We start from the raw sequence: 18,065 nt of genomic DNA, 5'->3' as shown, positions 1-18,065 counted from the left end.
CCAGAGGAAGGGTTCCGACCCGAAACGTCACATATTCTTTTTCTCCAGAGATGCTGCCTGACCTGCTGAGGTACTCCAGCATTTTGTGTCTGTCTTCGGTATAAACCAACATCTGCAGTTCCTTCTTGTACGATAAATTATCACATTGTCAATAAACCAGACCTTGGTAGTGCAAGCCAAAGAACCTAGTGCAACCATAGGGCAAAGGTATGTAGGTAGGTGCTGAGGAGAGGTCACCAGTCTGAGGAAGGTTCTTGACCCGAAACGTCACCCATTCTTTCTCTTCAGAGATGCTGCCTGTTCCGTTGAGTTGCTCCAGCTTTTTATGCCAATCTTTAATTAGGTGCTGAGGTTGGGTTGTGGTTCGGGTTGTGCTGGGTAGTTTCAGAGCTTGATGGCTGACAGGAAGAAGCTATTCTTGAAACATGGAGGCAACGGTTCACAGGCTCTTGTAGCTACTTCTTCCCAATGGTAGCAGCGAGATGAGAGTGTGGCCAAGGCTGTGTCGGTCTTTAATGATATTAGCTGCTTTCTTGAGGCAGCAATTCCTGTACATTGCATCGATGGTGATTCCTTCTTGACTGAATTATATATAATAATTAATTATGAGTAAGGAGCCCAGCAAATTCAATTTCAGAATCCACAGCTAAACGGAGCATAATGATGATAGAGGCTCAAAACCAGCAGGGATTTGAGTGATATTAGAGTTTAAAAGGATTTCAGCTGAAGGCAGTTGGCTAATTGGGGAGTAACTAATGAGTATTTTCTGCTTTCTGAATTGTGTTTCATCAGAACTGGACAAATGGGAAATGGGTGGATGTGTCCAGGTCAACGTGTGCATGCAGTGGGCCGCTGGAGGCCCTGTAGCAGCTGAGGCATTGCTTGGATCAGGGGCTACTGGAGGCCCCATAAAGGTCAGACATGGATTTGATGTGGCCTGCAGTAGCACGGAATGGCAGAGCAGCAGTGGAGGACACCAACATAATCGCCAGGCCAGGCTGCCCTCTGCACCTTTGACCCAGTGCCATCGCCAAGACAACGGGGTTTTAGGTTCAAGTTTAAGACTATATTTTTAAGAACTTTAAAACGTGAGACGGTGCCGGAAATGGTGCGACTCTTGTGTACTGCCTCAGTGTGATCTACCATTCTTACACTTCTGTACTTAGGTATGATTGTGTTTATGTACAGTAAGATTTTACTGAATTGCCTGCAGAAAGAGAACTTCATTGTACCTAGATCTGGTCTGAAGAAGGGTCTCGACCCAAAACGTCACATTCATTTTCTCCAGAGATGCTGCCTGACCCGCTGAATTACTCCAGCATTTTGTGCCTATCTTTGGTGCAAACCAGCATCTGCAGTTCCTTGCCACTCAGAATCTCAAAATATGAGGTAATCATAAACAGATGTATGAAATTATTTTTCTCAAACAATTGTGATTTTTTGGAATTCTCGGTGTGGATGAGCTGTGAAGGCTCGGGTACTGAGTTCAATCAGAGATCAAGTCAGCATGGAAGTGGGCGCTCACACCCATGCTCCCAACATAAGAAGGGTCTCAACCCAAAAAGTCACCTATTCCTTCTGTATAGGATAGTGTTAGTGTACGGGTGGGGTGCGAGATTGCAACCTTCATGTGGTCCACCATGTTTCGACTAATGCAATCAACCCGACGTGCACAAACAATTAGATGTAGTGTTTCTGGACAAAATGATGACGGCACATTTGAAATCCCCCCCAGAAGTCCCCCTGAAAATGTGGCCCCAAGGCTGGGTGAGGCAGCCGATCTCGTCCTCCTCTTGACTTCTGTGATCGGTGATCGGCGGGTCGAATTTGCCCCCTGAAGTCGGGGCTCTGGAACTCCGGCCCGGCCAGGGAAAGGCGGATCCGTTCCCATACCCGACTTCCGAGGCTGACATCTTGGCCCCAGGCCATCCGGTACTGTTCGACTCCTCGTGGAGGCCGTGACCTACGTTGGTCGGCAAAATGGATAATCCAACAAGGCTCTGGATCTAAGGTTGTGGACTTATATACGGTGCCATCCATGATGTTTCGGACAAAGACCCATCATTTATTTATTTGCCTCTGTACGTTTTGGGTCGGGACCCTACTTCAGAGAGAAGAAGCAGGTAATTCGGCCCGAAACGTTGCCTATTTCCTTCGCTCCATAGATGCTGCTGCACCCGCTGAGTTTCCCCAACATTTTTGTGTACCTTCGATTTTCCAGCATCTGCAGTTCCTTCTTGAACAATCCAGCACTTTGTGTCCTTTTGTATAAACCAGTATCTGCAGTACGTCGTTTCTACCAAATGTCATAGAACTCCATGATCTTTTGTTTCTACCTGTACTTGGTATCCCCGATGGGGACCAAAGATCTTAGAGCGGAGCTCCGCTCTAAGATCTTTGATGGGGACATGGGGTGTGACGCGGGGCGTCGGGTGCGGGGATAGGAACGTGAGGTGCATGGCGCAGGGTGTGACGCGGGGCGTCGGGCGCGGGGATGGGAACGTGAGGTGCATGGCGCAGGGTGTGACGCGGGGCGTCGGGCGCGGGTGGGCGGGGCGTAGGGTGCGACGCGGGACGTCGGGCGCGGGAGGGCGGGGCGCAGGGTGTGACGCGAGGCGTCGGGCGCGGGAGGGCGGGGCGCAGGGTGTGACGCGGGGCGTCGGAGGGCGGGGCGCAGGGTGTGACGCGAGGCGTCGGGCGCGGGAGGGCGGGGCGCAGGGTGCGACGCGGGACGTCGGGCGTGGGAGGGCGGGGCGCAGGGTGTGACGCGAGGCGTCGGGCGCGGGAGGGCTGGGCTGGGCGGCATCAACGACCGGCGAGGGGGAGGGGAGGGAGGGGAGGGGCTGGTGGGGGCGGCGCTGCTGCTGCTGCCGAGGGAGGCGGCGGGATTGGGCGAGAGGAGCAGCCGCAGCGATCGGGAGCGGGAGGTGGAGGAGGAGGAGGAAGGGAAGAGAAGAGGAGGGAGGGAGGAGGCGGCTCCTTTATAAACACGGAGAGGCTGACAGCGGCTCCAAATTCAACGGGGAGACAGTAGGCCGGGAATGGAGGAGCAGTCGGCGGCGGCGCCGACCGCTGCTGCTACTGCTGCGGCGGCGATGGGCGGGCAGGGGGAGATCCACGGGCAGCGGAGAGCCAGCCTGGCCGAGGAGGAGCAGCTGCCGCCGCCGATGATCAGCGTGGACGTGGCCGGAGTCCTGGTGCAGTTCGTCAAGACTTTTGTGATCATCTTCCCGGTGTACGCTCTGGGCTACCTGGGGCTGAGCTTCAGCTGGGTGCTGATCGGGCTGGTCGTCTTCTTCTGGTGGCAGAGGAACCGGGGCAACAAGCGCTCCCGCTTGTACAGGGCGCTGTCATTCCTGGAGCACGAACACAAACCCGTGCAGGGTGACATCTCCAGCACTGACCTGCCGGCGTGGGTGCGTATGACCGCCTCTTGCTCCTTTCCCCTTTACCACCACCCCCCCCCCCCCCCCCTGTGTCTGTTCCCACAGAACTAAACACCAAACAAATTCGAGCCAACCATTCACTATTGCACCAAGAATGTTTCCACGTGGAATTATACAGTCAAAGTGTGGTTCGGTGGAGCCGTTAAGCTATATTGGTGGAGTTTCACAAATTAGGCTTTGCATCTGGTCGCTTTAACTTTGCATTAAGTGTCGTGCAGTTGTGCAACTGGGTGAACTCTGGTATAGTAGCTTAGACCACAAGAATCGTGAAATGACTTCCACCATGGTGCAAGGATGTTGTTGAGCGACTTATTTGTTTGCGTTTTTGATTGTAAGCTATCGTGATCATCCTCCTACGCTTCTATGTCAAGGGAAATAGGATTTCGTGTAGTTTATTGTACTTCGATACCTCGGTGTTTTGTGAACGAATATTATAGCACTCTTGATGCTTGTTTCTGTTAATAGTAGTTGTTGTTATGACAGTTCGTTGGCAGGTTACATTTATTGATTAAAGTTGCCACCTTGGCACTCTGGTTAAAAAAAACTCGCTGATAAGCACAAAGCATACACCAACAGGCTTGCAAAGTGTTGGAGTTGTCTACTTTAATTGGATGAGAATGTGGCATGGAATATTGCTCAATGAACCCGGCATTGTATGAAAAATATTAATGGAAAAATGCAATATGTTTGAAACTAGACTGGTGAAGTTTATTTAGGTTCAACCATACAGCACTGTGTCTTTTTTATTTCACAGACCGTAGCTCTGGTAACGATGTGGAATACCACTATTTTAGCATTTGAAAAAGTAACACATAATGGACCTATTAATAGAGTTTAATTAAATGGGCAAAACAATGTGGTCCAAAATTGGCGAAGGAACAGTTTTTTTTAGGCTGGCAGAAACTTGTGTGGAAAAAAAATGAGGAATACTGAGCTTTTTGATATTTAGTCATGAGCTGCATTCACATGGCATCAATTTAAAATTTGCATTTGATACAGAAGTCATGTAGGAGATGTTGAGCATAGCCTTCATTGCTCAGGTGGGTATGTGGGCAGACAGATTGCAAATGAAATTTGACATTAAAAACAAGATATTATGTAATTTAGTAGGATGAATGTGATGAGATTATAGAAATCCAATGGTCCAGTTTTAAAGTGCTGTCAGAACATGGGGATGTATTGCTGCTAATCCTTGAATGTGGCAAATTAGTTTTGAAAGCAGTTGGAAAAGTATAACAAATTTGCAACGTTATGACGGCACAGAGTGCGGAAGGAAGGATACTATGGTAAAAACTATGTAAATATCTAGTTCAGGCCTTACTTGGAATATTGGGCATGATACGGTTCAGTGTCTTTAAGGAAGTATGTCTGTCAAGTTTTTAATAGATTGCAGAGAACATTGCTAGAATGCATAGCTTCATTTACAAGGGAAACTTAGATTGTTATTTTGAGAGCAGAGAAATTCAAGGTAGATTTGATTTAAAATATTTTGAAACCTTTAAAGATTTGATCTAGTGGAAAATAATCAACTTGCCAGAAGAGTTGTTAAACAAATGAAAATAATGAATATAATTGTCCAATGAAGGACAAGGAATTTCACTCCACGCGTGGTTATTACCTGGGATGCACAGCTTAAAGAGAGCAGATGTGCAATTTTAAAATTTTATAAGGATAGGTTTTCGCAGCTTTTAGAAAAAAGGCAAAAATACAGAGTAAATTCAATAAACAGAATACAACGTGGGAAACTGAGTCCCAATGAACTTGAAATGAGTGGGGGCAATAGGGTCCCAGTGCGCATGAAGGTTGAGTGGGAAACGGGGTCCCAATTAGCTGGAAGGGTGCGTGGGAAATGAGGCCCTGGTGAACCAGATGCCAGCTTTTCTGTACTTCTATGCGTAGAAGTGTAAATACAAAATTAAATAGATTAAACCATATACTGATGACACCCCCGCCTACCCCCTCCTACATTACAGTTGCATTCCTAGAAAATAGGTTTTATCACAATTTTCTGTAATGGCAGGCTACATCATCTGCAGACCTGTCAAGCAATGCGATTTGAAACGGGCACCTTTTGTGTTGATTTATTTTACACAAATTTTGTGAGAGCAAAATTCATCACATATCTCAAATTTATGGGTGGTGATTTGTGAATTCACTATTTTGAGTTGTCACCATGGGTTTACAGTGCTGTTTAATCTTTTATTGCTGTTGACTTTGGGCACATGATGTTTGGTCAATTATGGAATTAGATTGTGCTTCCTTGATTAACAGGTCACAAGAATGGTAGTTTTAAAAACTGCTGCATTATTCAATCCATCCCTTCTTCAATTTGTCTTTGACTGAAATACTCTTAATATGTCAGTGCTATACTTAGCTACTTCAATACCCAAATAGCTGTTCTGATGAAAGGTTATCACCTGAAGTATTAGCTCTCTTAATGTCAGAGTTGGAGCCTGGAAAATATGCTGAGAAGATTTACGAGGATGTTGTCAGTACTTGAGGGCCAAAGGAGGGGCTGTGCAGGCTAGGACCTTATTCCTTGGAGCGCAGGAGGATGAGGGTTGATATTCTCTGTTTAATATCATGAGGGGTATAGATAGGTTGAATGCACAGTCTTTTACTCAGGTGAAGAGGAATCAAGAAGTAGGTTTAATACGAGGGGGAAAATTTAATAGGAATCTGAGGGGCAACTTTTTCACATGGGGTATAGGGTGGGTATATGGATTGAGCTGCCTGAAGTGGTAGTTTAGCACAGCAACATTTAAAAGACATTTGGACAGATGCATGGATAGGAGAGGTTTAGAGGGATATGGACCAAACACAGGCAGTTGAGACAAGTGTAGATGGAGCATCTTGGTCCGCATAGGCAAGTTCTTCCGAAGGGCCTATTGCCGTGCTGTATACTCTGACTCACTACAGACGCTGCTTCACTTGTTGAGTATTTCCAGCATTCTGTTTTTATTTCCTGTCCTTTCTCCTCTCGCTCAGTTTTCCATAAACCTGAGATAGATTGCTTGCATTCTCACCTACACTAAATCCTGTTAATCCATCACATATGTCCTGACTTAACACTTGGTCTTTGGCCTGGTACAGATTCAAATTTATAAATTAAAAAAAAAAAAAAGATCATCCTTGGTCCTCTCCTGCTCTTCCTTTCTTCACCTTGTTCAGACAGAAACATCAGAGATCTCCGAGCCCAGCTACTTTTAATCTATTGCACATCCCTGATTTTAATTTCTCGGCTGCTGCGAAACATGCTTTTAAATGCTGAGGTTTAAACTCTCTATATTTCTCTATATTATAAATCTCTCCTCCACTCAGACTTTTTTTTAAAGAAACTACTGGTTTAAAAGGTGATCAATTATCTTGTGTTGCTCTGTGATATGATTGCTATACAGATGAACCAAAAAATAAAGGACACAGAATGAAAAATTGCTCTTACAAAGTTTGTGTTTATAAAAAAAAAAACCCTCACAAAACACAGTTTAAAAAAGAAAAGCTTGCAATTCTTAATATATCACAGATGATATAGCTTCAAGTTATGGAAAATTATAGTATGGACAAATTTCCAGGTATACAAGGCTTGGCCCGCCTTTCCCTCTTGTAACGCAGGGGTCGCCTGTATAGATAACAATGAGGGAAATTCAGAGGCTGCTCTTGTAAGGAGCGATTTCTTCTTGGTTCTTGGTTTCTTGGTCCTCCAAAATATTCCAAATGGAATTTAAACTGGAGGTGGTGGAATTCTTCAATTTTGGAGATGTTGAGTTTGAGTAACTGGTGGCATGGTTGTTGAATGTGGGTTGTCGACCATTTTACCACCTGCAGCATGTGATGATTGATTTAATAACTGGAGAAAGTTTGGAAGAAAAATAGATTTTGTATGTTTTGGCATGTTATGCTTTATTTTCTATTAAACAAGAACCAATTGTTAAGAGTGTTCTGTTGTCATATGTCCTGAATCGGAACAATAACATTCTTACTTGCAGCAGCAAAACAGATATGTAAACATAGCACTTTGTAAACACCATAATAAACAATAAAACATTCAGTATATAAAAAAAACAAAACAATAATAGTGCAAATCAAAAACAATGCCCTCCAAGTTGAATTAGTCGGATCTTAGTTGAAGGTTGCAGGGTTTAATAGCCTGTTGGAGCATTGTTGGGGAGCATTGCCTGGATAAATATATTTTCACTGGTTATAGCTTCCATTTTGAATTTTAGCAAGTGAATAGCAGTCTTCACCCACCCACAGTATTTCTCACAGAAAATAATTGTGTCAATCAATATTATTTTCATTTATTTAAGAATCAATATTGAGATCATTTCAACATCTGGAATTGTGTCTGCCAGCTATAGCGATGCACAGTTGCCCATGAGGAATGATTCGAGAGGCAACCTCATTGATGATATGGAGTCCACGTGGGCCAGAACAGGAAAACATGACTAATTTAGTGATGGATTTTATGAGAGTCATAGACACCATTACTCATAAGCGTTTTTAAAATTCTACATTTATTTTATTAACTGGATATAAAGTCCTGAATTGCCATGGTTACCCAGTTAGTTGGAATTTCTAGAGGTTAGGTCAGTAGTATAAACACTTTGCTATTGCACTAAAAAAAACCTACATAATCAAAGCTATTTTTCCTGCCTTTGCTTCTTAGAACCAAGATTGAGGTCACAAGATTGAGGCTGCTGTTATACTGACCACTGCAAAGGTTTTGCATGAAGGCCTGTGCACAATTTTGTAAGGGACATATCTCTAAGCAAAATATTATATACAGTTTTTTTTCTCTGCTTTGTAACTATCATCAATGATTCAAAACTGAACTAATTAATCAGACACGGTATCTTGGTCTTTTAGTTAAAAATACCAAGAAATTATTGGGAGAGAGTGGAAAAAAAGAAATCAAATTTTGTATATGATGAAAAAGGTGCCCAAATATTTCAGCGTGGTTAAACTGAAATTCACTGCTTTCCTTGAAGGTGATCTGTTTTTGTCTTCCTATGATGAACAGAAACAATGGTTATCAGATGCATCTCTTTTAAGGCAGGAATAGTGTGGCAAATTACTGATAAAACTTTAGGTGCAATTTGTAATATTTAAAACTTTTGATTTACTATCTGGTATGTAGACGAAAATACAACTGTGTTCTACATTAACTCTGTTTTATAGCTTTCCACTTTTAAAAGGTATTGATTTATTGTTGTGTTTTGTTATATGGATGCCATTAGACTGGGTACTTGTTATTGTACTCAATTATTCAGTACATCAGTCTTGACATTTGTTCATCTCTGGAAATGGCATCATGGCTGAGCAGTATCTTTATCTTCCTTATATATGGACAGACACATGGCTGGTGAAGCTTAACCTATTTGAAGTAGCCATTTTTGTTAGAAAGAATAATGAGAGCAACAAACTGATTTTTATGGGGCTGCAGGAAATGAGGTCTAGAGATTTGACTGCACATGCTTTGTGGTGGCTGGATGAGTTAAGAAGCTTATTAAATGTCTGTAAAATCCGTAGCCTTAAGTTATAAATCCATGACTTTGCAAACTTGCTAAGTAGCTGAAAGGTTAGTGATCGGAGGATCCATTTTTTAAAGTTGTGGCCAAAAATAAAAATGTATTCTGAGGGGAGGAAAAAATAGTAACATAAGCTAAACACCAAGTGCTGTGGTAACTTGGCAGGTGAGGCAGCATGTGTGGAGGGAAATAGATGCATTGTGCCTAACCTGATGAGTTACTCCAGTACTTTGTATTTTGTTAAATTCCAACATCTGCATTTACCAGTGGCATAAGCTACTATGTTTTGCACTTCCTGAAAGAGAGGCGGAAACAAAGTGATAATACCTTTCCAAAGTAAATTAAATAATAAATACAAATTATATGATTGTATTTTCAAGCACATTTTAAGAATCGGACAGTTATGCACAGATTGATGCCTAACTAACTATCTGGTACCCACAGTGCATTCAGTAAGTATTCAGACCCCTTCACTTTTTCCACATTTTGTTACATTACAGCTTTATTTTAAAATTGATTAAATTCTTTTTTTTTTTATCATCAATCTACACACAATACCCCAGAATGAATAAGCAAAAGCAGGTGTTTAGAAATTATTGCAAAGTAATGAAAAAGAAATAACTGAAATATCACATTTACACAAGTATGCAGACCCTTTGTTATGACACTCAAAACTGAGCTTATCCTGTTTCCATCCTGTTTCCATTGATTATCCTTGAGATGTTTCTACAACTTGATTGGAGTCCAGTAGTGGTAAATTAATTTGATTGGGCATGATTTGGAAAGGATCACACCTGTCTATATAAGGTCCCACAGTTGACAGTGCATGTCAGAGCAAAAACCAAGCCATGATGATGAAGGAATTGCCCATAGACCTCCGAGACAGGATTGTGTCGAGACACAGATCTGGGGAAAGGTATAAAACAATTTCTGCAGCATTGCAGGTCGCGAAGAGCATAGTGGCCTCCGTCATTCTTAAATGGAAGAACTTTGGAACTACCAGGACTCCTCATAGAGCTGGCCGTCCGGCCAAACTGAACAATCAGGGGAGAAGGGTCTTGGTCAGGGAGGTGACCAAAAACCCGATGGTCACTCTGACAGAGCTCCAGAGTTCCTCTGTGGAGATGGAAGAACTCTCTGGAAAGGACTCTTTGGACTGATGAAACCAAGATTGAACTCTTTGGCCTGAATGCCAAGCGTCATGTCTGAGGGAACCAGGCATTGCTCATCACCTGGCCAATACCATTCCTACGGTAAAGCATGGTGGTGGCAGCATCATGCTGTGGGGATGATTTTCAGTGCCAGGAACTGGGAGATTAGTCAGGATCGAGGGAAAGATGAACGGAGCAAAGTACAGAGAGATCCTTGATGAAAACCTGCTCCAGAGCATTCTGGACCTCAGACTGGGGCGGAGGATCACCTTCCAACAGGACAACGACCCTAAGCACACAGCCAAGACAACGCAGGAATGGCTTCATGACAAGTCTGTGAATGTCCTTGAGTGGCCCAGGCAGAGCCCAGACTTGAACCCGATCGAATATCTCTGGAGGGATCTGAAAATAGCTGTGCATCGACGCACCCCATCCAACCTGACAGAGCTTGAGAGGATCTGCAGAGAAGAATGGGAGAAATTACCCAAATACAGGTGTACCAAGCTTGTAGCGTCATACCCTAGAACACGAGGCTGTAATCGCTGCCAAAGGTGCCTCAACATAGTACTGAGTAAAGGGTCTGAATACTTATGTAAACGTGATATTTCAGTTATTTCTTTTTAATTACTTTGCAAAAATGCCTAAACACCTGCTTTTGCTTTTTTTATTGTAGGGTATTGTGTGTAGATTGATGATAAAATAATAATGAATTTAATCCATTTTAGAATAAGGCTGTAACGTAACAAAATGTGGAAAAAGTGAAGGGGTCTGGATACTTTCTGAATGCACTGTACTTGTCCCGAACAACCCTCACTTATATAGATAGATGTGCTGTCGAAAGCATTTTATCAGGATGCATCACAGACATGGCTTGGGAACAGTTCCATCCAAGACCACGAGAAATTGCAGAGAATTGTGGACGCAGCCCAGACCATCACCTTCAAACAACCACCTTTCCATCTACAATTCACGCTGCATCGGCAAGGCCACCAGCATAATCAAGGACGAGCCTTATCCTGGTCACTCCCCCTTCTCCCCTCTCCCATCAAGCAAGAGACACAGACATGTAAAAACCTCCAAATTCTAGGACCGTTTCTTCCCAGCTGTTATTAGACAACGGAGCCATCTTATCACCAACTAGAGAGTAGTCATGACGTACCGTCCACCTCATTGGAGACCCTTCGAACTATCGTTAATCGGATTTTCCTGGATTTTATCTTGCACTAAACGTTTTTTCTTTTAGTCTGTATCTGTACACTATTGACGACTTGATTGTAGTCAAGTATAGTCTTTCTGCTGACTGGATAGCACACAACAAAAAATCTTTTCACTGTACCTTGGTACACGTGACAATAATAAACTAAACTAAATTACTTAGCACATGGCTATTTGGGGAATGGAAGGACATAGATCATTTGCAGGCAATAGGGATTAATTTGGCATTATGTTGGCACTGACGTTCTGGGTGGTAGGGCCTGTTCCTGTGCTGTACTGTTCTATATTTAATCTGTGCTTGTGTGTACTCTCATTCTGTTTGTATTAATATTTGCTGTCATATGATGTGGCTTTCATTTTGAACATTTGCAAGTACACCCAGAGTATATATTCTGTTCTTTTTCTCGCCTGTAAACTGAAGATTGATTGTCAAAAGCGCTATTACAGTACTTTGAGACTAAATATTTGGTTGCTACAATTGAAACCTGACTGCAGCAGGGATTGTATATCTTGGGTTTTTGCATTTCAGGCTTGCAATGCTTGTGGAACTGCAGAGTAAACTTGTTGAAGTAATTATGGGTGGCCAGTGTAGTCCACTCTGTACAAAAGAACTTTTAAAGCATTTGTGCAGCTGCAGGTAGAAGTAGAATATAAAACAAAAGAAAATACAGTTTTAAGGCAGTTGGCTGCACGCAATTTTAGTCAATTAATAATTCTAAATAGTTCCGCATTGTGCTGATTTCCAGAGGGAATATTTTTCCATTGTATGTGCTTTTCCAATTATGGGACGTCTCGTATTCACACGTGCAGCACAGTAGCATAGCGGTAGAGCTGCTGCTTTAGAACGCTGGAGATCAGGGTTGGATCCTGACTATGGGTGCTGTCTGTACAGAATTTGTATGTTCTCCCTGTGACCGCATGGGTTTTCTCCGGGTGCTCCGGTTTCCTCCCATGTTCTTGCTGTAAATTGCCCCCAGTGTGTAGGATTCAAAACTCGGATAACATAGAACTAGTGTACGGGTGATCGTTTGTCAGCATGGACTCGGTGGAGATGAAGGGTCTATTTCCATGCTGCATTTGTAACTAAACTTATAGATGGCATTTTTAATATTCTGTATCATTTTAAAATACGGGTTGGAAATGCTTTTTGCATTAGAAATTAAGACTCAAATTTTGAGGGCAACGGCCCTCATTATCATAGAGTAAATTACTGAGTGCAATTTGTAGAGTGCCTATGAGATGGTTTCTTAGAGCAATGTAGTCGAGCCTACCAGGGTAAAAGGCAATTCTAGATTTGGTATTGAGTGAGAACCAGATTTGATTAGGGAGCTTAAGGTAAAGGAACCACAAGGAGGTAGTGACCATAACATGAAAACATTCAATCTGGAATTTGAGAGAGAGAAGATGAAATCTGATATGTCCGTATTCCTGTTGAGCAAAGACATGAGGGAGAAGCTGGCTAAAGTTAATTTGAAAGTGACCGTAACAAGAACGACGGTGGATCAGCAATGGCAGGAATTTCTGGGAACAAATTGGAAGACGCAGGATATTTTCATTCCAAAGAGGAATAAAGATTCCAGGGGGAGAATGAGGCAACCATGGCTGACAAGGGAAGTCAAGACATTATAAAACTAAAAGAGAAGGCGTATAACATTGCAAAGATTAGTGGGAAGCTGGAGGACTGGGAAGATTTAAAAAAACACACACACACACACACACACACACACACACACACACACACACACACACACACACACACACACACAGAAGATAACTAAAGGCAATACGGAATGAAAAGATGAAATAGGATATAAAAAATATAAAAGAGGATAGTAAATGTTTCTTCAGATATATAAAGAATAAGAAAGCAGCAAGAGTGGATGTTGGACACTGGAAAATGATCCTGGAGAAGTGATAACGGGGAATAAAGAAATGGCAGATGAAGAAACAAGTCATCAACTTCAGAAAACAGGGTGGAGTGGTTTCACCAGTCTACAACAATAGTGCTGAAGTGGAAATGGTCGAGAGCTTTATGTGAAATGGTCGGCATAAAGATCATCAACAATTTGTCCTGATCATTCCTTATTTAACCTACTGCCAAGAAAGCACATGAATGTCACGACTTCCTTGGAAGACAAAGGAATTTCAGCATGTTTCAAATTATTTCTTGCCAGTTTTTATAGCAGAATCAGACAAAGCGTCCTTTCAGAAAGCATCACTGCTTGGTTTGGCAACTGCTTTGCCCAAGACTGCAAGAAATTGCAGAGAGTTGTGGATGCAGCCCGGTCCATCACACAAACCAGTGTCCATCCTCCTCATAGGCTCTATCTACAGTTTGCACTGACTCTGGAAAAGCAACCAAGGTCCATTCTCATCCCAGTCACGCTGCCTCTTCATATGGGCATTTGATGCAAAGGCTTGTACGCACATACCACTAGATTCAAGGAGACCTTCTGCCCTGGTGCTATCAAACTCTTGAACGAACCTCCTATACGTTTAGGGCTGATATTCCTCCAATCAGTCTCATTGTGGCTCTTTCTTTTTACACTTTATTTGTTAGCTGTAACATTATATTCTGCATGGTTTGGTTCTGTTTGTTTATGGGTCATTTACTTGGACAGCACATAAAACAACGTTTTTTGCTATATCTTGGTATACAAGTCAATAATAATAAACCTGAACCAGAATCTATCTATGCCCCTCATGGTATTATACATTTCTAAGATTATCCCTCAGTCAACCACGCAGCAAGGAATTGAGTCCCAGCCTGCCCAACCTCTTCCTGTAATTCCCATGAGTACGGACAACATTCTTGTAAATCGTCTCTGCACTGTTTGCAGGTTGATGGCATCTACCCAATAACCAAAACTGAACACAACCATCCAAGTGCAACCTCATCAACGTCTTGTCCTACTGCAACTAAACATTTCAACTTTGCCCTGACTATTGAAAGCCAGGGTGCCAAAAGCAGCCTTCACCACCCTGTCTGCCTGTGTCGCCACTTTCAGGGAACTATGTATCTGTACTCTTTGGTCTCTCCGTTCTACCATCTACTCAAGGTCCTACCATTCACTGTGAAAGTCCTATGCTGGTTTGACTTCCCAAAATGTTATATGTCGCCCTTATATAAATTAAATTCCATTAGCCATCCCTTGGCCCACTTGCCCAGCTGATCAAGATACCACTGTAATTTTTCCATAAACAACCTCTGTCTATGATACTACCCACAGTTTACAACAGGGGACCTATAGTTTTGCTTATTAACAAAATAAGCTTATTGACAAAATAAGTTGGATTAATATTTCATAGAGTCATTCAGCACGGAAACAGGCCCTTCTGCCAAACTTGTCCATGCCGACCAAGATGCCCCAACTCAACTAGTCTCATTTGCCCACTCTCGGCCTATATCTCTCTAAACCTTTCCTATCAATATTTCAATTTGTATAATTAAACTAATATAATAGATCAAACATTGTATGTGTAGGGAGGAACTGCAGATGCTGGATTAAACTGAAGACGGACACAAAAAGAGTAACTCAGTGGAACAGGTAGCAACTCCGGAGAAAAGGAATAAGTGACGTTTCGCGTTGAGACCCTTCTGCAGACCAACATTCAGACAGACCTTCAAATCAACCAATGTGTTTTTCAATGATTTAAGCAGTTGCGCATCTGTGTTGTCAGCCTATTTTTGCTGCCCTCCAACTATATGGCAGTGAATGCACCATGCATTGAAATGAATTACAATTTAGTTGGAAAAGATTGTATAATTTCTTGGAAGATAAGATAAACTCCTGGATAGATAATTTTCAGAAAGGGATTTCACTTTCTTTTGATCTTTTAACCTTCGTTGGTGATGTTGGATTAGAGAGAATTTATTGCAGCTGTCTGCTGAATCTGAACACCACACTGTTCTGCGGGTTTATTTTAGACACTGATTCTATGAGTTCACTAAAATAGAAGCCTTTTTTTAAATTTTGGGGTCATTGTCAAAAGTACTTGCTTGGTCTGCGGACAAACTGATGCACACGAGGGTAACTGCTAATAATGACAAGACTTCTAATCCTTCCATGTGAAGTAAATGTCCCAGGAGATCACAACAAAACAATTAAATCTAGGATGGTCGAGACGCCCTCTGAAATGTATTTGTACCCCATTACAGGCTTGTGCAGTCTAATAATATAGTTGGTGGAAACTGCAGTGAAGTGTGCCCTGGTATTTGTGTTGTTTTGAACATGTCAGCTGCAGTGCAGTGTTTGAGAGCTTCATGCAGAGTAATTAAATTTTTCATGTTATCTGGTTACTGGATGCAGCGATTTACATTGTTGGTGTCAGCAAGGTGACTGTGCGGGGTCTGGCAAGAACATCTGTTCTTGGAGCAATCGCCGCGCTTGAATGTGTTCACTGACGTTTCTAATTATGAAACAACAACAGTTCTCCAGCCAATTTCAGTACTGTAAATTCTAATTTAACAACCCTCCCTTTCATTTAGAAATGCCACAGTATGAAGGTGATCTCTAAACTTATTGGGATAACTGAATGCAAATTGGCTTGTGCTTTTCTCTTATCCTTAGGACACGGCCACTTGTATGGAATCGCGATACGTTGATTTGTTGTTCGCATGACTGTCCATTCTTAGTGTATTGAACTTGAGTGCCAATGATTTAACAACAGCATCAAATGTGTGCACTGGGAATATGTGGATCATTATTAAGCACCGTGCTGAGATATGGATATATCCAACCTCCAGTCATGGGCGCACCTCCAAAAAAGATTTAATAGGTGGGAGCGACCTGTCACTTATTTCTGCGTTGCTTCCTCTTGCTCCTTAGGTTTATTTATGATTCATTCTTTTACTTTGTTTCTATTTCTTTTCTTTCTTCCTCTCTCTTGCTCTCTTCCCCTCGTTCACTTACTCTCTCTCCCATACTTCATTCCTAACTGTCACTGTATGTCGTTGTAAATGCCAACTATGTTCTGTGTGCTGAAGCAAAGCAAGAATTTCATTGTCCTATACAGGAACACATGACAATAAACTCACTTGAACTTGAACTTGCTGGCAGAGTACCAAGGCAAATTCCTTGTATGTGAATACTTGGCCAATAAACGTATTCATTCATGCTTGATTTATCTTAAGCAAAGGACAAACACAAAAACACAGCGGGTCAGGCAGCATCTGTAGAGGGAATAGACAGACAACATTTCGGGTCAGGACTCTTTTTGCAGACTGGGGATAGGTCCCGACCTGAAACATCATCTGTTCACGCTCTTTGCTGATACTGCTTGATCCTCTGAATTATTCAACACTTTTTTATTTTGATCTGATGAAAGTCATTGGAAAAAGTAGTTCAATTTAGAGTACGTTCATAGGTAGACACAAAATGCTGGAGTAACTCGGAGAGACAGGCAGCATCTCTGGAGAGAAGGAATGGCTGACGTTTTGTGTCAAGACCCTTCTTCAGATTCCTTAAGAGTATGTTCAGCCAGTTGAATGCATGTGTTGCTGGAAGGAAACTGATTGTTCACAACAAGTCCTTAAGGCAATACACACCAAATCATATGCCTGTGAAAATTCAGTTTTAAAGGCGCATGACTCTTTCTTTTATTATTTGACTTTTCTGATTTTATTATCTCAAATTTACTGATTGTATTTGCTTTTGCAATTGCCTTAAATAAAAAAGTCGTTGTAGATACTCAAATCCAATTTGTGCGTAGTTTGGCTATCACCTCATTTGGCAATGGAAACGGCTTCTTTGTCATTGTTACATCAAAGTTTTTCAAGATTTTTAACGCATCCTTCAAAATACTCTTTGGAAGAACAAACGCAAGCTCTCTAATCGCTGCAACTGTTGTACCCCGTGCCTGACGGCACCTGAGTAAACTTGTTCTCCAAGGATTAGATATCCTAACTAAAATGTAGTGTCCAGAAATTAACATATTACTCCAGTGGGCAAATTCCGTTACATTGTTAATCAGGCTTAAATTAGGTGTTTTTTTTTAATCTTGAATGTTTTGAAAGTGGGTAAGATCCAGTAAGCAGTTATGTTTTAAGAATCTGCTGATAGTAAACAGACATTAAATTTTACAACACCGTAAATTTTGTGATCACCATAACCCCCCCTCCCCGTTTCAGGCACTGTTCTTCTGAGAGTTTTCTTGTTAATTTATTTATCCAATGAAGAATTTGTGATCTTGCACAAACCAAATCATGTCCTGATAACATGATCACTTTTCTCTGCTTTCAGCTGAAGCTTTTTAACAGAACATAGAATGTGGAAAAATGCAGCATTGGAACAGGCCCTTCAGCCCACTATGCCCGTGTCAGCCATGATGCCAGTATAAGAAAGTAGCATCTGCTTGCACATGCTTCACATTACTCAATTCCCTGCCTGTTCATTTGACTGTCTAAATGCCTCTAGTGTTGCCATTGTATCTGCCTCTACCACCTCCCCTGGCATAGCACATACCAGGCACACTGAGAAAAAACATTGTTGCCTTGCCAATATGCTTTCACCCACTCACTTTAAAGCTATGCACTCTCGTATATGACATTTCCACCCTAATAAAAATAATCTATTTACTTGAACTGCCTCTCGTAATTTTATAAACTTCTATTGGATCGCCTCCGATGCTCCAGGAAAAAGTGATTCAAATTTGTCTAACCTCTTCTAGCTAATATATTCCAATCCAGGAGGTACCTCTTTTGCACCCTCTCGAAAACCTCCACA

The 18,065-nt window shown here is 42.1% G+C and overlaps 1 protein-coding gene across 3 annotated transcripts in view; it reads left to right on the top strand.

Annotated features, from left to right (window-relative positions):
* The first annotated feature begins 2,929 nt into the window (after positions 1–2,929).
* The window catches only part of esyt2 (extended synaptotagmin 2), a 143,028-nt gene continuing 127,892 nt past the window's right edge, over positions 2,930–18,065 (top strand). Inside the window, exon 1 of one of the 3 annotated variants that reach the window (XM_033044576.1) lies at positions 2,930–3,416. In XM_033044576.1, coding sequence (XP_032900467.1) covers positions 3,042–3,416 — 375 coding nt within the window. In that variant the 5' untranslated portion in view covers positions 2,930–3,041. The remainder of the gene's footprint in view (positions 3,417–18,065) is intronic. The other 2 variants (XM_033044568.1, XM_033044586.1) reach the window with 2 other exon arrangements.

The sequence above is a fragment of the Amblyraja radiata genome, chromosome 2 (genome assembly GCF_010909765.2).
Source record: "Amblyraja radiata isolate CabotCenter1 chromosome 2, sAmbRad1.1.pri, whole genome shotgun sequence".
NCBI lineage: Eukaryota > Metazoa > Chordata > Chondrichthyes > Rajiformes > Rajidae > Amblyraja > Amblyraja radiata.
Note: the sequence above shows the minus strand (reverse complement) of the source record. Positions and strands in the feature narration are given on the sequence as shown.